This window comes from Orbicella franksi, chromosome 2, assembly GCF_964199315.1.
Source record: "Orbicella franksi chromosome 2, jaOrbFran1.1, whole genome shotgun sequence".
In the NCBI taxonomy this organism is placed as follows: domain Eukaryota; kingdom Metazoa; phylum Cnidaria; class Anthozoa; order Scleractinia; family Merulinidae; genus Orbicella; species Orbicella franksi.
In genome coordinates, this window is record NC_138146.1 from 9,904,682 (window position 1) to 9,929,511 (window position 24,830).

Here is a 24,830-nt window from a genome sequence, read left to right on the forward strand (position 1 = left end):
CCTTACTTTAAACTCACTTGAAGTACATTTGAAATCTGAAAGTTTACAAACATTGGCTGCTCCCTGAGGAACCTGCTTTTTTGACCATCCACATCCCTTCGGCTTGTGCTGGATAAATAATCCCTCTTCTCTTTGAAATGTATTTGTTTTCTGAGATCTATAAAAAGAATGGCATTGCTGCAAGTTAGTTCACTGGAACTGCTTTTATGTCCTTATCTTTCAAGGGGTTAAATGTGAAGAAAGGTAAAACATCTAGTAATTTTACTTCATTATACAATAGAACTGACATTTATATTGGGGTAAAGCTGTGTCTGCTGTTCTAGTTAAGAAACATGCAATAATTAATTAAACAGACTTTTTAAACTGAGTGGCCTTATGGTCTTCCAAGGAACCCTGTATTTTAAATACAAATAAGAATAAAACAGGGCAAAGTACATGAAATATGCTATTGTGCACAACAAAACAAGAGTTCTTTTTTCCTCTAATACACGGTGTTCTTCGCTCAATCTTGGATCTTCCCAGAGAATAGACTGCAAAATGACATTGAAAAGACCAGGTGCAGTTTTGTCAGCAAACTGTTTCATCTGTCCAGGAGCATACAATGGCACAGCATGACTGCTTCCATAATGATGTTGCAATGATATTTAAAATTTTCCGATCAGCTGGTCAAATGAATTTTCTGAAATTAATAGAAAAGGTAAATATCTATTTTACTAATTTAAATAAATTATTGAAATAATTTTATTTATTAAATTTAAATATTTAATTCTCTGCTTGTGTCAATCACTGTCGTGTGTTGGTCTTAACACATCCTCTTACTTATTGGATTACACAAATGCAATACCTGTATCAGAAATATAATCTTGAAATGGTGTCTGTTACCCTTACCGGTCACCTAAACAACATGTTATTTTGATTGTTACCTAAGTCACTAGTCAATATTCAAACAAAAATAATTATCAGTTTTCCAAATCATTGAAAGGATGAGACTTGAATAGTTTGTGGCAACTCTGATGCAGCATTTTTTTCTTGGCCAAGAGACTCCTCAGATAACTCTTCCAAATCATTGCCATAATAATTGAGAAGTCCTCTAAATCCTTCTCATTAGTGCTTATGACTTCAACTGAATGATAAAATTTATGATATTGTCATTGACCATGTGCAATACATGTAAATAATGATAATCTGTTTGAATGAGTTTTGGTCAGATGGTGTTATTATAGTGTGCCATGGATTATCATGATGTCAAACAATTATCCTTCAAAATACTTGTATCTTGTATGTCTTGTATCTTTACATTTCAGGTGAGTGATACTAACCTGATAGTTGAGTTAAGTTATGGATTTCTGTTGTCATCCTGTTACAAACTGTTTTATCCATTGTAAATTCACAATAGCAATTTATTTTTACCACCCCAAATGATGTTTGTATTTCTGCCATGGATGTTTGCTGGCTTTTTGGGTACCACAGGTCTATTCCACAAGCCTCTTCTAGAAATTTAAGTCTTTAGAACAGCAATTGGAAATGGTTCTGAACTTTTTGGAGACCTTCACTACTGCTGTGTTGCTGCTTTAAGTTCTTTTGTAGTCCTAAAATTGGTAAATTGCAAGATCTAAATAAAAAATTTAAAAAAAAAAAAGAAATAAACATATTAGTGATGAGTTTGTTTGTATCCAGATACTGAAAATGGATGTCCAAAAAGCATATCCCCCCACTAATGAAAAATGGAGTAGGTAAATTTTTAGTGAAATTTTTCATGAAGTGGGTGCTCATAGGGTTCCTGAACACCCCTCTAACTGAATCCTCGGTGTGGAGACAACATTGCAGTACTACTGAATTTCAATAAGTATATGTGAAACTGACATTAATTTTAGATGATATTATTGGTGCAATTTTATGGGTTTGGTCTTAGGAAAAATAAGTTTGTCAAGTGGCATAAAGTTCTTGTTTTGCTGTCTTTAAAATTATTATTTTTCTTTAAATTTGTTTGGCAATTAATTTTTCAAAATAATATTTCCCAGCTTCTGTGCTACCTTTTTCTTTCCACAATATGCCAATGTTAGACTGAACTGCCTGAGGTGGCTTTTTGCTACCTGCACCCCAACAATTAATTTTAGTGAAGCAATTGACAGTACTGTACTGTAGTCAAGAAGAGTAAAATAAAAATGTGAGGTACATTAATGCAAATAACACTACAACATCAGTAGTGCGAGATAATTTTATAGGTACCTTTTGGAGTTTGTCATCTGAGGTCTGTTTATTTCCATCTTAGTGGAGAACCATACATGCGTAAGACTTGGATCATTTAACACGAAATATAATTAAATTTATAATGAATTTTTTTTGGTATCATGTCTATTTTGCCCCAAATTTTACAAAATTTGATACAAACAACTTGTTTATTGTTGCAACAAAAATCTAAGAGTATGCTTTCCTTTTCCTTAATCTCATTTAATTTGCTGGTAAGAAGATTCCGAAAATCCTTGCAGCAATCCAAGGCAGTGCGAACCTGCGTATCAATTATAATTAACCGATGTCTAATTAACTGACCTGCCAGTAGTTCGTAACACCGGCGGCTTCTAGTCAGGATGCGAGGTAAACCTTGTTTCTTCGTCCACTCTGGTACAGTATTTGTAGCACCACCTTGCACCTGGCTTGTACCCATGACATGTCGCTCCTATGGCATCCAGGACTGCAAAAAGTCTCGCAGGAATGCGCTGTTTCCTGACGCCTCGCGAATGGTTTTCTCTAGGAACCGAACATCTGTTGTTGCTCGTCCGTATTTCGTCCCAGTGAACATGGCAAACTGTTGAGCCCACTTGAGTTCGGCAGCTCTGGTTAAATCTTCAGACAGAAAATATTTTTTGCCGGCACATTTACGGCTGCTTTTGTTGGCTTTCCCACATTTTTCTGCGAAGGAACCTCACAACCAAACCAACGCAACAAGGAGTACTACGTAAAAAAAAAAAATGCTCTTGTCGAGCACGAACGCGCCCGAAATTCTCTCATATTTTGTTGTTGGTGTAAACACCAAACCCCTGGGTGCAAGCGCTTGAAACTTAAATGAAAAATAAACTTTTCAACGAGACAAACCTGTCCCCCACTTTCTTTTGCTAACTCTTACTTTTTGTTTTCAAACTTCGCGGTACGAGATTTTATCTTGTTTACATTGGATTTTAATACGTAACCGGAAATGCGTAATTTACCGGAAGCTCAAATTTGTACTCATGCGCAGTGCGTTTTACCGCGGTGTTGCGCGGATCCCAAGACTTACGGTCTCAACCATTTAGCTGGAGCATGGCCACCATCTTGTGCGACTCCATTGTCGTCGTCGTCTTGCGTACGCGCCCACGAGCAATACTGCTAGCAATTATAACCATGAGAAAATCAATTCATGGGTTTCCTTTTCTTTCCTATATGAGTACGGGCCTCCGCTTGGCGGCCCTTCGGGCCGCCGAAGCTCCGCTACAAAAACAATAGCCTCCACTTAGTAAATAAACCCCTTCAGGCGGCTGGTATGTCGACTGATAATGTCCGCGGCTGAGAGGTCGTCCGAAAAATGAATATTTGGCCGAGAAGCGAAGCTTCCAGGGCAAATTTGAAATTTTGAGGACAATCTTTTAGCCAAGGACATTATCAGCCAACATACCAGCGAGCCAGAAAGGGGTTTATTTATTTTATAACCCTACCATTAATCTTCTGCATGTTTTGTTGACTTTTTTGTACTTATCAGCATTGGCGACCGGTTTTTTTTTATGTCATTATCAGCGGATTCCACAAAAAGAGTTTGTTTTTCTTCCATGAAAAATAATTAAGAAAAGGTGAAATTCTAGAGCTGGATTTAGTTTTTTTTTAGCTTTGTTTCTTTTCGACAGAAACAGTCGCAGGGGAATTATACAGGCGGGCGGAGGTTATTGCGTGATAACTGCCCAGTAATTTTCCTCCACGTGACGTAAAGTAGCCAAAAGAATTGCGCGAAAATTGAGCGTGGGTTATAAGCTCGGATATTTAGTCCGCGGACATTATCTGTTCCGAGGAGAGAAACCTCCAGTAAGGGAGCTTTGAGGAACAGATAATGTCCAAGGACAATCATCCGAACATATTTTCGCCCCAAATGGAGGCTATTGTGTTTATTATCCTTCAAATATTTTTCGCAACACGCGCGGGTTTGAAAATTGGGGAATATTACTCGGATATTTCCCATTTTTAGCTGGGGAGTATTCAGTCACATGACGCGTTTAAACCAATTGCATGCGAGCGAAAATACTTCATGGATTATAATGCGACCTATACCCTTGTAGCGCCTGGAGTATTTTAGCTAAAGTACTCAACTGAGGACAGTGTATAGAGTTTAACATTAAAACATAAACACGAGGTGCGATATGCACTGAACTGATCATGCGCGAAGTAATACTAACGTTAAATTATTTAACTTTATAAAATCTAGTTAAGACTAGTTAATAATAATAATAATAATAATAAATAAATATTTATATAGCGCCTATCTATGCCTGCTCTAGGCGCTGTACAATTCGCCAAAATGAGCTGTACTAATCTTAATAATTAAAAATGTGCATTTAAGAAAGTAATAGAAAGTAAAAATCGCTAAGAATAATAAGTTTTCTTAAAAAGATGAGTTTTGAGTTTAGATTTAAAAGAACTTAGTTAAAATATTTCTTAGCTCCGAGACTATTAACAAAGGTAATTACCTAACTTACGCTCTTTATAATACTCAATGTTATATGTATGTACATTGTTCAGAAGGTTCAAGATTTTAACAAACATCCTGCTCGGTACTAAAAATCTTGCGGAATATGGTCTTCTTTTAAGAGTCCGTGTCCATAAGTATGGAAAATAACTCGGCAAGGGTCGAAAATTCAATTTCACTCATATTTTTACGGTAGATAGGCTAGGGCATGACAAAAACTACTGGATAGTTTTTTGGCAAAATATCCTTTTATTTCAAGGAAATGTCCAAATTACCAAATTCCGTTAAAATCGTCATTTGACGCACCATTTTATTAAATAAGTTTGAGAGCCTCGCATGCAAAACCACATCATTCTTCCGTCTTTAAAACACTCAAATATTTTTGTGCAATGTTTAATTGTGTACTGGGTTGATTTTAGGGAATGTTGCGGTTTTTGCTGGGTGCAAAATAATTAAATTTCGAAGACATGTATTTCATTCACTTAAAAGTACTTCGTAAAAATAATTGATTTTCACCATGTGCGAAACCTTCAAATGGATTAAGCTTCCGGTGGTTGAATTGCAGAAATATGGTCTACAGATTCCTGTAAAAATTTCTTTGGGCAAATGATTGTGAGCGACGCGAGAGCTTTTCAAAGTACGTTAAAAATGCAGATATTTAACCGTCCGTCGTCAAATTTCAATTTACGGGTTAGACATATATTTTAGCACGCGCCACATGTCTTGAGCTATATTAAGTTGAAATGAACACAGAGCTGATAATTTCGAAATGTTCTAACCTTATTTGCTGTAAAAGGCAGGTCCAAACGCCGATTTGACGTGTTTCCGTCACCATTCGTCGCACATAAAGCAGAAGTTTGCTTTTGTTTACACAACGTCCGGTGTGCATCGCCAACTGTCAACTTATTTAATGGTCGAATACCATGAATCTATGACCCTCTTTCGACACATATGATCAGCACTGCATCTAAGTCAAAAACGGCTAAGTGATTTGTAGATAGTTGCTTGCTTTGCACTCCACCAAAACATTACGTTTGATCATCGTTTGATCTATTGCTGCTTGAATCGCTTGCAGCGTTTCTTTGTTTGTTCGTGACGCAATGCTGTCATCCCATTTTAGGGGGTAGGGGTAGGACAATTTCTATCCTAATAGGTAAGGGTCCGTAAGGCTTGAAACCACAGGGAGCACACAATCTTGTTGAGTAGGAAGAGATTAAATCAAGCAATGAAAAGAATGAATAGTTAACCATTGCCCGTGTTGTCATCTTTTACTAGACAACCGCTACCTACACGCCCTGCGTAAATACTGTAACGCTAAACTCGTACCTAGGTCTTTTCGCGCTGTGCAATTATTTTTGGGCTACCCTCTGGGAAATGGGAGGTGGCCGCTTAATAGGGGTTGGTAGCTTAATAGAGGTTTGTGTACCTTGAATACTTTTTCACTATCAGGTTATAAATTTAGCTAAATTTCTTAGTAAACATGGAGTCAATTCAAGACAATCATGATAGACGTCATTCTCGGAGACTCTGGGGCAGTTAGTGGGGGCGGGGAAAAAGTCTAAAAGGGTCTTCGCCCGAACTTTTTTTCTCACCCGTTTAGACTTTTCCCCGCTCCCAATAACTACTCCTGGGTCTCCGAGAATGACGTCTATAATGATTGTCTTGAATTGACTCCATGTTCACTAAGAAATTTATAAGGCGATGGTGAAAAAATATTCAAGGTACACAAACCTCTATTAAGTGGCCAGCCCCTATTAAGCGGCCACCTCCCATTTCCCAGAGGGTAGCCCAAAAATAATTGCACAGCGCGAAAAGACCTAGGTACGAGTTTAGCGTTACAGTATTTACGCAGGGTGTGTAGGTAGCGGTTGTCTAGTAAAAGATGACAACACGGGCAATGGTTAACTATTCATTCTTTTCATTGCTTAATTTAAAGTGCACTAACCCCCCAAATTTTTTTTGCTAATATAAATTTCCTTTTTCTCCTGATCACCACTGCGAAAAAATTATCGTTTTAGCTATTTTCGTTAATTGTCTATGAAATTTTAAAGTTTGCAAATTTGCCCTTTCCCATGTTCACGACCGAGGAATAGCGGAGAATGGGACGAGTTGGCTTTTGACGTCACTTCGGGAATAACAATATTTTGTTTCTGAGAAGAATGTATGCGAACATGCGATAGTGTGTTTCAAAATCGTTGCAGAATGCAACGAAGATATGTTGTTGGAGGCTGTAGCAATACAGGATGCGTAGAATAGAGTGTTCCTCTTCATTCAATACCTCTATCTCGATGAAACTCTGCCAGAAACGAGAAAAAGACCAAAGAAGTGGGCTGATCTGTGCGAAGCTAACGCCGGGGAGCCATTGAGGATTTCTTCGATCTCGGGTTCGCCGCTACTGTAAAAACCTAGAGATTTTCATGGCCTGTATATTCTTCTCTATCTCTAGTGGAAAGCTTGAAATTGTCAAGGTACTGCATAAGACACGAATTTGGGATAAACTGCGAGCCATCTGACTATTTCGAGCGCAAACGATCCTCCGACGCGAGTCCCAGACGAAACTAAAGGTGACGAAATTACACGGTAAATTAAACGCATCGCGTTTTGAAATAGAGACTTGACTTGTCTAAACGAATAGTAAACTAAACCCACGTTCTACAACGACGCGAAGAAGATTGTTGAGGCTTCGAACTGGTGAACTAGCTATGTATTTGTGGATTTTAATAAAAACACACGCACGCCGGAGGTCGCCTGTAATCTGGCCGTGTTTCTCAATGGCCATTCCGAATACAAAAGTGTTTTGCTCTTGGAGTTTCGTCTTCGAGGAACGAAATACATCTAAATTACAAACTTAGAATGGATCAAGGATTTATAAATATACGTGGAGAGTGAAACAAACGATTAAGATTCGACCCTGTAGCTACCGACGGAGATTGTTGTGCTGAAAGAAGAATGCGCTTGTCAGTCAACCGAAACACAAACTAATAAGTCGAGGACTCCCAGGTTATTAGCGTGCGTAAAATGGACATTTCATTCAAAATAACAGTGAAGTAGAAATGTATTCATTTAACTAGAAGTATACTTAACCTCTTTTCAAGATCTTGTCGAAGGATTTTCCATGATTTCACTAGTACGGAATATGCAAATTTGTGTAGCTCGTGTTCGTACACAGTAATTTAATGTGCATATTCTACGGTCGGGCGACAAGCGAAAAGCTACCTCACCTTCGAATATTGTTTGCCGACATCTCTGCTTATCTCTTATGGATTACGACTACATCGCATTTTAACTTGTATTTCGGGGGAAATTAATATTTGAATATAAAAGTGTTTTGTCCCTCCGAAATTTGCACGTTCTGTAAAGTCAAATTACCAACTCTTCGTGTTCATTGACATCTTTATAACCCTTTAAGAGCTGTAAGCTAACTCTTCAGTCATTGTTTGTACCTTTATAACCCAAATGGACCGGCAAATTGTCGACCCGGCCTTAATATAATTATACAACGCGGCGATCTCGACTGGCGACCCGCACTTCGAAAAGGAAAAAAAATATGTACTTCGCAGCCGTCCAAATCGTAGCTAGACTCCGAATTGTAATGCTAGATGATACAGTTCTTTCACTTAAAGTTCTTGTCCCGTTTTGATAAAATATGAATCACAAATACCCCGAAAATGTTCTGACTGCCTTCGAAGCTCAGTCGAAAGTCTCTTGAGTGTTTTCGCCCGGTTCCCGAAGTGACGTCACTAGTAGCCCGACCCAGATCCCACTTTGCGCGGTCGTGAACATAGAAATTACATGTTTAAACGCTTGTAGAAACGCAGGGATTTTATCAATCGAGATAATTTTTTCGCTGAAGTAATCAGGGGGTTAGTGGCACTTTAATCACTTCCTACTCAACAAGATTGTGTGCTCCCTGTGGTTTCAAGCCTTACGGACCCTTACCTATTAGGATAGAAATTGTCCTACCCCTACCCCCTAAAATGGGATGACAGCATTGCGTCACGAACAAACAAAGAAACGCTGCAAGCGATTCAAGCAGCAATAGATCAAACGATGATCAAACGTAATGTTTTGGTGGAGTGCAAAGCAAGCAACTATCTACAAATCACTTAGCCGTTTTTGACTTAGATGCAGTGCTGATCATATGTGTCGAAAGAGGGTCATAGATTCATGGTATTCGACCATTAAATAAGTTGACAGTTGGCGATGCACACCGGACGTTGTGTAAACAAAAGCAAACTTCTGCTTTATGTGCGACGAATGGTGACGGAAACACGTCAAATCGGCGTTTGGACCTGCCTTTTACAGCAAATAAGGTTAGAACATTTCGAAATTATCAGCTCTGTGTTCATTTCAACTTAATATAGCTCAAGACATGTGGCGCGTGCTAAAATATATGTCTAACCCGTAAATTGAAATTTGACGACGGACGGTTAAATATCTGCATTTTTAACGTACTTTGAAAAGCTCTCGCGTCGCTCACAGTCATTTGCCCAAAGAAATTTTTACAGGAATCTGTAGACCATCCTTTTGCGATTCAACCACCAGAAGCTTAATCCATTTGAAGGTTTCGCACATGGTGAAAATCAATTATTTTTACGAAGTACTTTTAAGTGAATGAAATACATGTCTTCGAAATTTAATTATTTTGCACCCAGCAAAAACCGCAACATTCCCTAAAATCAACCCAGTACACAATTAAACATTGCACAAAAATATTTGAGTGTTTTAAAGACGGAAGAATGATGTGGTTTTGCAAGCGAAGCTCTCAAACTTATTTAATAAAATGGTGCGTCAAATGACGATTTTAACGGAATTTGGTAATTTGGACATTTCTTTGAAATAAAAGGATATTTTGCCAAAAAAACTATCCAGTAGTTTTTGTCATACCCTAGCCTATCTACCATAGGAATATGAGCGAAATCGAATTTTCGACCCTTGCCGCGAAATTAAGAATTTGTCTGATTTTTACAGGCAGGCACTCTTAAGTCCTCCGCGGCACACTTGGTCACATTCCACATGTTTTCGCAGAATAATTGTTTATTATATCTTTATTTAGGACGTTTCAACAGAAAGCAGCGATGATCGGTCAACCACAGTTGAAGATGCTGTGAAATTATGGAAGAAAAAGGAGCCTGGGCGTAGAGCAACACTCGCCTCAGTTTCCCCTCTGACAGACAGTCCTAAGTACGCATCAGAAATAGAGCAACAAGCATTTCGCAAGATCAAGAAGTGGAAAGACAGTTTTGCTCTAAAACTTAACAACGTTCTTGGAGAGCGATTCCAGGAAATGGCTGCTAAAAGAGATGAAGAGTTGGCTCGTAAGAAGAAGCCAAAAGTTTTGAAGGTTCCAATGAATTTGAGCGACAAAGAAATGGGACAGTTAAAAAATAACTTGCTTCTAGAGTTGAAAAGGAAATCAGTTGGAAGTGATGATCATGAAGATTTAGCTCGCGTTCCACCACCTCCCCCACTTCCTATTCCACGAGTCAAGTTTCCAAGAAGAGCTTCAAGTGATCAGAAGCCAGCAGATCTAAGAGTTCAAATGATGGAAGAGCTCTCTCGCCGTGTTTCATTCGCTGGCGATAACGAAGACGCTCTCCATTGCTATAAACCTTCGTCTCTAGTGCCAGACTTATTAAAGACTTTGCCTCAAACCAAACGTCAAGGCGTTGTTTATATTCCCTCTGGTACAAGAAGTACAACTTTGGATCCAGATAGTATTCGTGACCTGTTGAGCTGGCACGAGGCTGAGAGGAAGCGCTTAAAAGCTGAGTTAGAAGGGTTACCACAAGCCCAGTGGGGAGAAAAACAGGTGTGCGCACGTTCTGATTGGTCAGTAAATACCTTATCTTAGGACGACTGTAAGCACGTAGCTATTGCACTCGTTTACAGTTGTTATTGTGTAAAGCTGGTAGACTTGGCTGCGGGAACATTGAACAGTCCAACAATCATGTTCCCAGGATTTTGCTTCATTATGCGACATGGAGCCTCAAAACCCTGACACGACAAATATCTAATCTACGATAAAATGTGTTATTGGAATCTTTTGAACAGAAAATCAGAGCCATTATTCCAACTGAGATCATCATTTGCAGTGAATGCTGACTATGTTGAAATACACTGTCGTCTATGTCTTATTTGGATTTGTGGCCAGAGGAAACAGAGAGATTAAGCATGACGTTACGTCAAACGGCAAACGGCAAAAATGAAACTTTTGCCGTGTGTCTTCAGCTGTCTGTACAGTAGAGTGAAAATATCTGTATTTGCAGTGAATAGTAGAAGAAATTTTTCTAGTTTTGTGTGATTTATTTAAGGATTACAAGAAAAGAATAAAACATCAGAGGTAATCTTTGCCGTTTGCCGTCTGCCGTAAACGTCATGCTTTAATTCTCTAACACCTTTACACCGCTAGTCTAAATAACATTCAGGGGAAAAAAAATTGTCTTCAGTGTTGTCTTAGCTCGGACTTGTTCATTGGATTCTAAGGAAAGTCAGTAACACAAAAACTGGTGCAATCTAAATTACTATTTCTAGGTGCTGATTGATAGGAACGACGCCAATAGAGTTCTTCAATCGATGATGAAAATAATGGAAGAAATATTCACCGGAACAATAATGCGTTTCATGGGTTCAGGAGAACCAGTTTCTAACGCCGACCCAACAGGAAATGAAGGTAGGGATCACGTGATACAACAGGAAATAAAAACAGTACTCACACCAACGGCGCATGTGGTCCAAAAGGAACTAGAGACAGGTAACTCCAGACCCGATAAATAGTGCACTTGCAGGTCAACGCAATCCTGCCTTTGTTGGATATTTCAGTCTCTTCTACTTTCCATTAAAATGTTCTTACATGGTTAAGTCCCTCAACTAAAGGCGTCTATCGCACGTTACTAGCTAGATAGCCTAAATAGTTCATATTTGATTCCACAGTAGAGTTGATCTGGTATTTTTGCTTTTATTGAATGCGAGATTAATGAGTTATGTGCTGGCCTCTTCAAAAGCCGTTCAATGGCGCCGCTAATCGCGCGTAGCGAATAAACATTGAATTCTATATTCTATTTTTACCACAATTGCTGCTAATCTCGCAATCTGATTGGCTAATTTGCCGTTGTCGATTTAACAAATTGACGTCAGTTTTTTATGCGTCTGTCCTCGTATTGATGATAAATTGCGTCATAACATTGTCAAAGTGGCTGTGGAACGAAATTTATCATCAATAAGAGGACAGACGCGTAAAAAACTGATGTCAATTTGTTTTTTTACAATAACAAGACCCCAAACAGGTCAAATGCCGGGAATAAATAAGGGGAAAAGACGCGTAAACTAGCCCTAAACTTAACAAATGGACGTCAGTTTTTTATGCGTCTGTCCTCTTATAATTGATAAACTGGGTCATAACATTGTCAAAGTGGCTGTGGTTCCGCAATAAACTTTGACAATGTTATGACCCAATTTATCATCAATAAGAGGACAGACGCATAACAAACTGACGTCAATTTGGTTTTTACAATAACAAGACCCCAAAATGGTCAAATGCCGGGGGAAAATAAGGGAAAAAGACGCCGTAAACTTGCCGTTAACAAGGATAAGTTAATTCTATTCAAATTAACGCGAACATTGTCAATAGCTTTACTCGCTTTTTGATTGTCTACTTAGAAAAGTCCATAAAATCTCATTGGTTAAAAAGTTGACAGTTTGACAGTTGAAATTTAAACTTGAAAGCTTGCATAAATTAAAATTTTGATATTGTGGTAAAAAAACAAATCGAAATGTGGTTTAGCTTGGTCTGTACTCTTATCGACAACGAGTACGCGTCATTACTCTTTTCCCAAACAATTTTTTTCTTATTGTTTCTGCATATTGAGCGAGTTTGCAAAAGTTTTTGAAAGGAAAGTCTGACGCGTACAAGTAGTCATTTACATAGTGCAGCGCGTGTAATTTCAAGTCCGAGTCGGTGTTTTCACTTGTCAACAAATCTTGACAAAGATTTCTTTCGTTATCTTTGATATTGTGGTAAAAAACTGCGCCTCGTGAGTCCACAACATTTTGACCACTGTGATGACGCGTACTCGTTGTCGATAAGAGTACAGACCACGCTAAATCACATTCGATTTGTTAAATATTCTATATTCTATATTTAAGAAATAGAAAACATGTACCTTGTTACTATCGAGTTTTAGTATAATCCTACTAGCGTTCTATCACGAACGCTAGTAGTGAGTAGTGTTGCAGAGTACCCTTGTTAACAAAATGACGGCCGCTTCTTGGCGTTTTCGAAGTGTCTGTGAAGAGGATTTAGATAAAGTTTTGAACGACTAGTAGATTTATACTAAAACAGTTAGATTATTCGCTCTCAATTTCTATGCGTGATAGAAATCTCGAGCTCATAATCTAATTGTTCAATAGAAACACGATTTTTAACAATCAGCGCGCGTATTTTCTTAGGACTGTTTTCTAATCTATATTATTTTATGGCTGTGTTTCACAAGGACTGGGAACTGCCGAATTCATGAATTTGATTGGCTGAAATCGATATAGAAAGCGGTCTAGCTTTTCCCATCTACACCGGTAATGTTTTGTTTTGTTTGTTTTCTTTTATTTTGTTTTGTTTTGCGGTGAAAAAGTTGCAAACTAAAATGCAAAAATATTGACTATCTTCTTCTAACAGTATTTATTTATGGAAGTGATAGTCAACAAGGCGTAGGCGAATTGACTACCGCTCGTAAAACAGAAGGGCAAGTAGTCTTATTGACTCTAAAGGTTGACGGCGCAAAATCTACAAATTTGTGTATTTTTAAGCCTAATATTAAGAGTAGTTTTCAGTTTCAAGTGCAGCCCAAGTTTTAGTATAAATCTACTAAACTTCATCTAAACCCTCTTCAAAGACGCTTTGAAAACGCCGAGAAGCGAGCGTCGCTTTGTTAAGGTGGCTCACTATAGTTTTTCTGAGACTCAATAGCGCGCGCTTCCATTGCCTGCCAGACGTTAGTATTAATCGCGCGTGCAAAAATGACGCGAGTAACGCTAAGAAGAAACGAAAACTACTTCAGCACTTGAAAGGCGTTAAATCACTTCGGTATAAAGTAGGAATAGTTTCAAACTCTGTTCAAACATGTGTTTAAGCCTAGGGCAAAAAAAATATGACAGAAAAGCTCTATAAATAACCGGTAAAAGAGCTCTAATTTACTCTTGCTTTCTCGCGCGTGCGCACGCGATACATGGCGTCACATGAGTGCGCGCTTTAGTAAATAACCAAGCGTGTTTTTCTGATTTTTGTGACGTCAGCATGACAAAATAAATGCTAATTTTCTCGCGTTCCCTTTGGTGAATTTTGTTTAATTTGGCTCAGTTCTAACCACATACAATTCCAATAAAATACCCTATTTTTGTTAAAATCTGTCAGAGCTAATCTAATATATTTAGAATAATGACAAATTACAGAATATTGGAAAAACCGTCTGAACAACCTTGACTTTTTACCAATCAGTTCAAAATGTCAGGCAATATTATTTCCATGATGTGGCGAAGTATGAAAAAATTTCACCGAAGGAAAGTATAAATATTAAGGAGTTTAGGTCAAAATGAGGAATACATCTGCCTGTCAGTAGATGAGCTGTTGCCATGGTAACGGTCTTAATCCAAAAATTGACCACCAAAACATAAGCCTTATTTTAACAGTACCCATACTGGTAAATCTCTACCGGGAAAACTTTAAGAGAAATTAACTAGGTTTCCATTTTTAACTGGCGCTCTATAGGGAGGGTGTTCGTAATTTAGAATTCTACTAGTATACTAATGCAAATGCTGTAATCTGATTGGCCGAGCCATTGCACACTATCAGCCATTGGTGTACGGTGGCTTGGTGTGGTCAACAAAAATGTAACGTTTCCTCGTTTCTCCGAAGTTTTGAAAGAACATATAAAAACAAACGAATAAACAAAATTCCTCAGAAAACTAAAAGGAATGCATTTACGGTTTCTTAAATTAGAAAAGCTCGAATTTTTTTAAGGAAACTGATAAGCGCGCGTACACAACTGTAAATGTCAAATTGACAATTCATTCAGTCCGCGTGAATTCTGTTGGGAATTGTATTCAGTGAGTTGTAGGCTCAGACTCCAAATAAACGAACTATTTAATGAACCAGCCACGTAATCCGGAACATATAATAAACGGCGAATCACAATGGCTAAAAAAGGTGAAGAAGCTAGACTCAAAACTCCAAAAACAGCGGCAAGGCTGGCCTAAAATCTTAAACACGGCAAGAAAAAACGACAAAGATGAAAATCTGCAAAATTACGACGGCGAAGTTCAAATGTACGCGCGAGCACATTCTGAGCCACGATTGGCTAGTTAAAATCACCTGAAGTTACGCACGCGGACAAAAACTCGTACTAAGGCGAGAGGGGTGAGTTCAGAGTTCATAAAGTTCAAAACAAATTTTCTAAAGCGTGAAGTTTAATACTAAGACCAGAAATAATTGGAATCGTTATTTGAAGGAAATTTCAGTCAAAATTCTACTAATTTGCTCTCGATTTCTATGAGTCGATAGTTGATTCGGCCTACGGCCTCATCAACTATCATCTCGTAGAAATCTCGAGCTCATAATCTTATTGTTAATTAGTGTACAGTGGCTTGGTGTGGTCAACAAAATTGCAACGTTTCCTCGTTTCTCCGAAGTTTTGAAAGAACATTTAGAAACAAATGAATAAACAAAATTCCTGAGAAGACTAAAAGGAAGGCATTTACCGTCGAAATTTTTTAAAGAAACTGATAAGCGCGTGTACACAGCTGTAAATGTCGAATTGACAATTAATTCAGTCCGCGCAAATTCTCTAAAGCGTGAAATTTAATACTAAGACCAGAAGTGAATGGAATCGTCGTTTGAAGGAAATTTCAGTTAGAATTCTACTAAAACAATTAGATTATGAGCTCGAGATTTCTATGAGCTGATAGTTGATTCGGCCTTCGACCTCATCAACTATCACCTCATAGAAATCTCGAGCTCATAATCTAATTGTTAAATAGAAAACGATTGGAGAATCGATCAGATTCAGGGATTTCCAACAGAACACAGCTAAGTGGCCACTAATGTAGACAGTAAGTAACGCGGCTGACCCCATTACCGCTTTGATGACACTCGTTGTCTTCTGCAGAAATGTTTCTTCTCATTTGGAGACATGACCAAGGGCACCGAAAGGATTGAGTGTTATGAGACAAGGGAAATGTTAAGTAGGAATGTTGTTTCGTAGGATAGTCTAGTCTTAGACAAATTGAGGGTTATAATTCCTTTTCTTTCTGAATTCTCAGAAACAAAACAGACAGAAGTGTGTCAAATAAAGGAGGATGATATCGATGAACCTGATTCTCAAGTTGAAGCAGTTAAGGTGATTGCTTAATTGTCATTGTTATAAGTTTAATAAAAGCCAAATTTCAGACTATTACTACTAATAATAAAAAATATGTATCCTCTTTGAAATGATAGAATCGAAGAAATGGAAATGTTTACCGATTTGTTTTTTGTAGAAACCCTACAGGAAAATACTATTTGTTTTTGTAGGAACCCATACTTATCATTCTTTTTAGTATCGACATTCTTGTCTCATTGTCTTGTTCAAATATTTTTCTGATATTTTCAGCGGGGTAAAGATCTCAAGCTACATACTGATGCCCGCGATTTACCAGCAAGCGGTAGCACAGAAACCTTGTCGAGTCAATCAACTGCTGAACTTTTCTCATCAGCATCGTCACTGACGGGAATAAGCTTTTCCTCTTCCAATGACGCTTTCGGTATTTGTGATCAATTAAAAGGTGGAAGAGCCGGTGCTACTATGAAAGACAAAGCCGCCGACATGCCAACCAACAGCAGCAACCTAGAGTGTCGGTCAGCAAGTCTGGAGGACGCTCTAGAATGTGCGGCTTCCAGTGCTTTGCCACGTGTCAACGGATATGAGTCAGTGCTTTCATCACATATTTTAGCATCAGTAGCTAAAGCTGAAGCGTTAGATAACTATAAACTTGCTAGAATGGAGAGCACCGAACTTCCTCTTGGAGTCAACCAAGGAAACGTAATGAAAGGCATGCTAGTGACTGATGTGGAAGTATCAAGTAAACAATTTCCAAAATCTTTAGAGGCTTCTGAAGAAACAAGTTTCTGTTCTAAAACGAGAATCAACTGTTTTGACGCAATAGAAAAACCTAGAGAAAGCATTAAGCAAAATAGTGATTCTGAAACCATTGAGAGGTACGATGAGAATCAGATTCGAAAGCTTCAAGCGGCTCTGCAAAAGGAAACAGAATCCGAGGATCTGTTGAAACAAAGGCTGGTGTCCTTAAAAAACGAACTGAACAGTGCCGTGAATAATTCGGATTACTGGTTCAATCAATGCGTTGAGAAAAGAGAGAAAATCGAAGAGCTCCTTATTAATGCCCGAGAAATGAACACGTCCAACTTTGAATTGCGCCAAGAGATCAATAACAAGTCTAGAACTATACACGAAAAGGATCAGGAAATACAAAGACTCACAGAGAGCAAGACCGAAACGGAGATGCTGCTGCAGGAAGTGCGAGAGAATCTTTTCAAATCTAATGAAGAAACAGAACGTCTCAAAATGTTTATAAGGAAATTTAACAAAGAGAAGTTACGCACCGTACAAACCGACCAGCTCCCACTGTTTAAAGCGTTAAAGCCCATTACTTTATACGAAAAGGCATTGGAAGGTTACAAGAGTAAGAATAACGAAAAGGAACATTTTTATACAACTCATAAAGGAACGGAAAGCGATAAGATTTCTAGTGGCAATGAAAAGGTCTTGTCGAGTGAAGTTAAAAACTCTAAGTATCACTTTGGTCCCATTAGTTCTCACAATGTCGTTACAAGGCCACCAAACACGGGTAATGCCTCAGTATGTGGCAATAAGGTGATAAGTAAATCGCGCATTCGAGATGAAAATGGGGGAAAAGATCTATTTGGAGCATCTTTGTCAAATAAACCCTCCTCGTTACGGGACAGTCCAATGTTGAACGATCCAGAGAAAACTAAGAGGGCCATAAGGGAATGGCTTAGCAAAGTTATCAGACAGGCAAAGGCGAAATTGTCAAGAGAGCCGAAGTCGGTCAGTTTCAGTGAAGATACTAACGCAGATGGAAGCTTGAAACGTGTTGCAGATGAAAAGGACGGCGCGAGAAGCTCACTCAGAGAAGTCGTAACTTCGTTCAAGGAGAAAATCTCAAAGGATGTTCCACGACTCCAAAAGAAACACAAGAAAAATATGCCTAGCTACTCAAGAGTTTCGATAACTAGCGAACACGACAGACAGGAAACTCAGAGATCCAAGGAAAGTGCGCCAAAAGGATGCTATGACTGGAATCGAAACGATACAAAGATTGATAATAGACCTTTTCCTCTCGTGCCCATGGATAAAAGGGACGACAGCCTGGTAAAACTGGCCGCTGATGTCTCAACAGATACATTTGACAGTATTGAGCCCTTTGCCAATTTTGAGTCAACTGACGTTTTATCGGCTGATAGCATAGATTCTATCGAGCCATTTTGTGAAGTGCTCATTCCTTGGCAGAATTCTGAAGACGCTGGAATAAAGCAAACGATAGAAGCATTCAAACGATCAGTTACAATAACCAAACAACATCCTGACAAGAAGACCCATCTTGGTAAATTCCTCTTGGCAAAAGGTGCGGAGAGCATTACTCTCGAAGAAAAGAAAACAGCAGCGCAGACTGCAGGTACTATACAAGAAAGTTACGCCAACATGTTTTTGCTAGCTTGTCTTTAGGATGTTACTCTATGTTAATGTGTTCATCGTGGTGCACAACAGGTAGCCCAGATTTTCCCTTGGAGATTGAAAACAGCGAGCCAAGAAAATTGCGCGGCCATATTTCCTGCCTGATTTATCCTCTTCTTTGCGGCTTTAGGGACTTTAGATTTAAGTAAGAGTACGAGATCGAGTACGAGAACGACTTTTCAATTCTAGTTTACAGGCTTCACATTATCACATCACATATTCATCTCATGCCATGACCCTCTCTACCTAAAACCAACATGAACAGCGAGGACTCTGGAAACGTCACTGGTTTGAAATTCGAAAATCGTACTCTCGTACTCGTAATCCAATCTAGAGCTCCCTAATATCAGAGGAAAAGTAACGATCTCCACCTAATAGGGGAAACAATCCTTTTGGAGTTAAATATGCCAAAATACAAAAACAAATCTTCTTTAAACTGTTTTAATTGATTTTGTTAATGTTGTTTTTTATTTCCCGTAAATAGTGCCCTATGATAACTATTAATGATAAAGGTAGTAACAATGACGACATATCACCGCTCGTCTAATCGATTTGTCCTTGTTAGTAGCTGTGTGGATATTGTTCAATCTTTTATTTCCAAAGATTTATACAGAGAAACTTATTTTAAATCTTAGTCTTTTTCACGTTCCCTTAATTTAAGGACACTTAAAATGTACTCAGCAGAAACATCGGCCGCCGGCTATTACGTAAATCTTACCTACGTGAATATCGGCAATTTATGTGTTGCTTAGAAAATCTAAACTACACTAAGGTGAGGTAAAATTATTTTAAGTGAACCAAAATTGCACACACTACATGAAGCTGATATATAAACTTCAGTGTTTTCTGTTTTAACTTAGTACCCACAGCTGGCTCAGAGGAATTGGTAATTCGCAATATAAAAGGCTGTTCTTTGAAGAGAGTTCATCCAGAACGAAAACCCAAGCAAGGGACAGAGGAGAACACAGCTAACACAGACCAAACCTCTGTTATTAAAATGCGACAAGAGAAACCACTATTAGACAGAAACGTCGAACCTTCTATCTACAACAGGCAATCATTTCAAAAAGAAAACAGAAGTCCAAAGCGGAGCATACTGGCTAACTATGTGCAATCATCATCTGACCCGGCACGCACACTCAGTGATTCGGTGGATGGAACACAGCGACATTACTCGCTTGGATTCGTTACGGGTACAAATAAGGTTGTACCATTTTCAAATGAATTAAGCATCGTTGAAAGGGACATCGAGCGTTTGATAGCTAAGCTGGATTTCCAAACGAAAAACTGTACTAAATTCCCAAGGAAATGGCAGAGTTCGCGAGAGAAGGTTTTACAGTTGAAAATAAATGATTCCAAATTAGAATCCTCGAGTGGGAGTAAAATAACTCTTTCTAATAACAATGGTTTTATCGACGCTATAACTGTTGAAATTAAGCTAAACAAGGAGCAGCTAATGAATGAATTCGTGGATGGAAAAATGATAAACTCACAGCAACCACAGGAGGAAAATACGACACTGAAAGCTGGAAAAGAAACACGTTTGACCACAAATAAGCGTTACATGCCAGACAGGCTCAAACAACTCGCTCTCCAAAGGTTGAACCAGCAAAGAAATGAGACGTCGGTTCCATTTCTATGTGAGAAGCAAGATATCAGTGCTGATGGGTGCGAACAGATAAACAGCTTTGACACAGAGTTCACACAGCACAGGAGAATTGACACCCAACGTTGGATCAGCGACTTCCTGAAAGGTGTCGGTAGTCTAGAGACAACAAGCGAACTAACTGATAATGATCAAGGTAAAGTCAGAGACAAGAGCGAAGTTGAACATCAAAATGGAGAATCGAATTCCTTCGCGCCTGGTCCTAACCAGGCACTTCATGGGGCCTCAATAAAGCCGACATTCCCCTTGGTGGGCAAACACAATATCAGCAAGCCGAAAACATGGCAAACTTCCAAAATTTCATTAAGTCAATCTGCTAAAAACGAATATTCAAGGCAAGATAATCTGGAAACTGAGTGCTCTAAAAAAAACGCTTCGTGTGGTAGTAACAGGGGACAGCAAAGAAAAGCCGAAAGGGATGTACGAATTGCATTGTGGCAAGCAAAGAATGGATGTAGTGGAGGAATGTTGAAAGAAAGAAATATTCAAGATGGCTTGGTTGAAAAGGTAAGGCCCGGTTCATACGTCACATTTCTGCCGTGTCGAATTCAATTCAACGAATTAAATTCGAGAGAAATTCGACGTCTGAATCGGCTGCCACATTTCTGCCGCACGTTCGACTGGTCTTGTCGCATTATCCGAGAGAAGTGCGACACCGATTCAGACGTCGAATTTCTGCCGTGTCGAATCTAATGCATACATCATGTTAATTTACTGAGCATGCGTAAATGTTTTCCCGCCAAAGAAAAAGGAGAAACTTGGCCATTCTCGACCCAATGCAACCTGAACATATTGCAACACACACTCCTTCGTTGTTAACCTTCTCCTTGTCGTTCCATTGGCGGACAATTTTTCGCAAAATTAAAGTCCTTCGTCGCTCAGTATTTTCGTCCGCCATATTGAATACTCTACGTTTCCGCTGGCCGACATACCCGACTGTATAAATTCTGAATTAAGTGCGGCACAAGTGCGACGTATGAATCCACAGTCGCATTTCTGCCGCACTTAACTGAATTGAATTCGACACGGCAGAAATGCGGCGTATGAACTGGGCCTAAGAAACAGCAAGTTAATTAGTTCCTCTTGATACATGAAGGAAGAAAGTTAAATGGTTTTGGATTTCATTGGTGTTTATATAATAAATAGAACGTTACATGGCCACTTGGAGATACGAAATTTCTTTTGTAGTGTTGAAAAATATTTCACTCGCTCGCTGGGCTAACTCGTGAAATATTCTCGTGAAAAGAAATTTCGTATCTCCGCGCAGCCAAGTAATATCCTCTATTTTTTAATAACCACATTATTCATTACTGCAACCTGTCCTAATCATGGAATCTGTGCTATTTTAGTTTAGTGAAATTCCCAAATTAGCAAAGCCCTGGACTAAAGCAAGTCAGTTGGCAGAGCAAACTAGTAAGTATAAGAATTGAGCTCACGTTACTACTCAGATACAGGTCTTCGATGGAACGTTTAAAATCATTATAGTACAAATATGCCTGGCTTACACTGTCTGTAAATAAAAACAATAGAATACTTTAAGAAAGGTATGTGATGACAATTTAATGAGTATAATTTGTTTGTCTAAATACGCCATTTCCGAATTTCTCAAAGCAAGTCTTGGTATACATCCTTTCATATGAAAATGAGACTTCATTCACATGCAAATTAAACTCGTTTTCATATGAATGGTTGTGTGCCAGGCCTCGCTTTCATAGAGAGGTTCAAGTCAACTGGGAAATGGGCTATGAAGATTCATTTCTTAAAATCCTTGGTTACATGCATGTTTCTAGTGAAATTAAATACCGCTGTCCAGAACTCCTGCCTAGATAACCATCACCACTCAAATAGCGTGTTGTTCTTCAAGGTGTCATTGTGAAAATATTTTTTTTGTAATGTCTATAACTATGCCTATAGGACAAGTTGAAAACTTATCTAAAGATCCACATCTATTACATGATTCCAAGAAAGAGAGAAAAAAAGATTTCTTGGTTGAGATGTACAGATCAGCTCAAGGTGTGCTCAGTAAACAAGCTGAACAGGAAAAAGCAATTCAGAAATGTAAAAACAAGGTGCGTTTTATGACTGAGGAAATGGAAACACTACAAAGAAAAACTACCGAGCAAGCCATGTTTGACAAGGTGAATATAAGAGTTTTTCCATCTTTACCAGTTGTTCTTAGAAGAATTTAAGACATGAATGATCGTGGAAGCTATGTACACAACTTAAGCGGATGTGAAGACAGAGCCTGTATTTTTGTGGTCTTATAATACTTCGATTGTTATAGCTTTTTGCGCCCTTTTCTCCGTAACAAAAATTTAGAATCCTTCAAAAATGGTAAGCTTTCGTAAACTAAAGATAGCCTGCACCAGCAAGAAAATACTAGTGAAAAGCCTTTGGCATCCGGAGTGCTACCTCAGGTAGCTCCCGGGAAAACACTCAGACTGACACCCGGGGTAACATTCTGGGTAACACCTGGGGTAACACCTCAGGTAGCACCCGGGAAAACACCCATGCTGACACCCGGGGTAACATTCTTGGTAACATTCTGGGATAACACCTCAGATAGCACCCGAGAAAACACCCAGGTTGACACCCGGGGGAGCATTGCGGATAACACCTGGGGTAACACCTCAGGTAGCACCCGGGAAAACACCCAGGCTGACACCCGGGGTAACATTCTTGGTAACATTCTGGGATAACACCTCAGATAGCACCCGAGAAAACACCCAGGTTGACACCCGGGGGAGTATTGCGGATAACACCTGGGGTAACACCTCAGGTAGCACCCGGGAAGACACCCAGGCTGACACATGGGGAGGCATTCCGGGTAACACCTGGGGTAACACCTCAGGTAGCACCCGAGGTAAGCTCATTTAATAGCTTTCGAATGAACTCCTCTCCGTTAGTGTCAACATTGTTTACCTTCTATCAAATAGTGCATCGGTTAACGAGAGAGCGAACTGTTTGAAGTTTTTACGTTGTACATTGGACAAAGGATTGGAACAAAGGATAGAATGCAGGGAAACTCGCAAAACTGTGTTACCTGTGTTACCCAATGTCGCTACACCTTTTATAGGTCATAAAAAACAATTATTTTCTCAGTGAAGTGGCGTTTCAAAATCTACTTTCATGTTGCTCCAAAAGTAGTTTTATCTTCCGAGTTTTTTTTTGCCTTTGAAGCAAAACCTTTTGTAAGTGAACTAAAGGCAAGGTAAAACGATCGATAAGTCCGTGAATATGAAAAATGAAGAAATTAAAGATTTATCTTTTTCAGGAAACAAAGATGACTTCTGGAAAGCACGTGACATCAATTCGCTGATGTAATAAAAGTTGCACACTAACCAAGAAAGTAAAACTACAACTGAGTGTAAACTGTATTAAATTAAAGAAATAAAAATTGACATGGATATGTACGTTTGACAGGCAAGACATTGGTCAGTATAGTTGTATGTACAAGGACTTCGTCTTTTAAAAGAACTTTAATTGCATTTATATTCGGCTTGTGGGAAATATACAGTTGTTAACTGGTGCAAATAAAAAAATACACCTTAAAATACTGACTTTATTACACACCTGACTGGTATGTATATTCAATACACGTTGAGCCCTTGTTTTGTACGAAACCAGCAGTGTATGAATGATGACTGAATATTCGGTAGGTGCATTACATTATTAATCTGATGCCAGCACTGCCTGAGCTGTTGGTACGTGTCCAATGTTCGTAATTATGACCATTGTCTCTTGTGTCCTCCTAATATCTAATTTATATCCACACGAGCTAACAGATTCCAAACTGTTACCACTCCTCTCCGTTTTAAAAGGAGAGCTCATGGAAATCTTACACAACGTTTCGATGTCGTCATGACATCATTATCAGGTGACAAGAAAATAACGGTTCAACAGTGTTATATATGCGGTGAGAGGTGTGATTGTTCATTAACATATTTGTTTAAACAAATAGTTTCGCGGGTGGAATCCGATTGCGTGTTCAGGCTAGGTTTCTTCTTTCTAATAAACAGCATTTCGTAAATCAAACAATCCAGTTTTCCGTTGCATTTCTTTAGGACGGAAAAATTATCGGCAAGGTCGTCGATGTTATAAAGGCGTGATCGTTCTTTAAATGCTTTCCGATTGCGGAGAACCTGTGTTCATCAATACGTTGGTGCAAATGCCGGCTGGTATATCCGGCATACTCTGCATCGCACAGATCACATTGGTAATTGTACACTACGCATTGTTGATTAATTAGAGGTGGTTTTGGTTCACGCATCTTGAGATCTTCACAGATTTTGCGACTCTTGAATATTGGTTGAAGAGTCCTAAAGAAATGCAACGGAAAACTGGATTGTTTGATTTACGAAATGCTGTTTATTAGAAGAAGAGACCTAGCCTGAACACGCAATCGGATTCCATCCGCGCGAAACTATTTGTTTAAACAAATATGTTAGTGAACAATCACACCTCTCACCGCATATATAACACTGTTGAACCGTTATTTTCTTGTCACTTGATAATGATGTCATGACGACATCGAAACGTTGTGTAAAATTTCTAACGCTCATTTTTATTTTGAAATGTTTATCAAAATTTAATCTCACTCATGGAAATCGTTGTCAGAATTATACCAAATCCTGGAAATCACTTGAGAATAGAC

The 24,830-nt window shown here is 38.8% G+C and overlaps 1 protein-coding gene across 5 annotated transcripts in view; it reads left to right on the forward strand.

Annotated features, from left to right (window-relative positions):
• LOC145479954 (uncharacterized) overlaps positions 1–24,830 on the forward strand; it is a 49,091-nt gene that overhangs the window by 24,107 nt on the left and 154 nt on the right. For 4 of the 5 annotated variants that reach the window (XM_081458423.1, XM_081458424.1, XM_081458426.1 and 1 more), the window contains 7 exons: positions 9,765–10,520; positions 11,243–11,381; positions 16,019–16,095; positions 16,348–18,451; positions 19,371–20,683; positions 21,526–21,589; positions 22,091–23,444. In XM_081458423.1, coding sequence (XP_081314549.1) covers positions 9,765–10,520; positions 11,243–11,381; positions 16,019–16,095; positions 16,348–18,451; positions 19,371–20,683; positions 21,526–21,589; positions 22,091–22,365 — 4,728 coding nt within the window. In that variant the 3' untranslated portion in view covers positions 22,366–23,444. The other variant, XM_081458425.1, reaches the window with a different exon arrangement.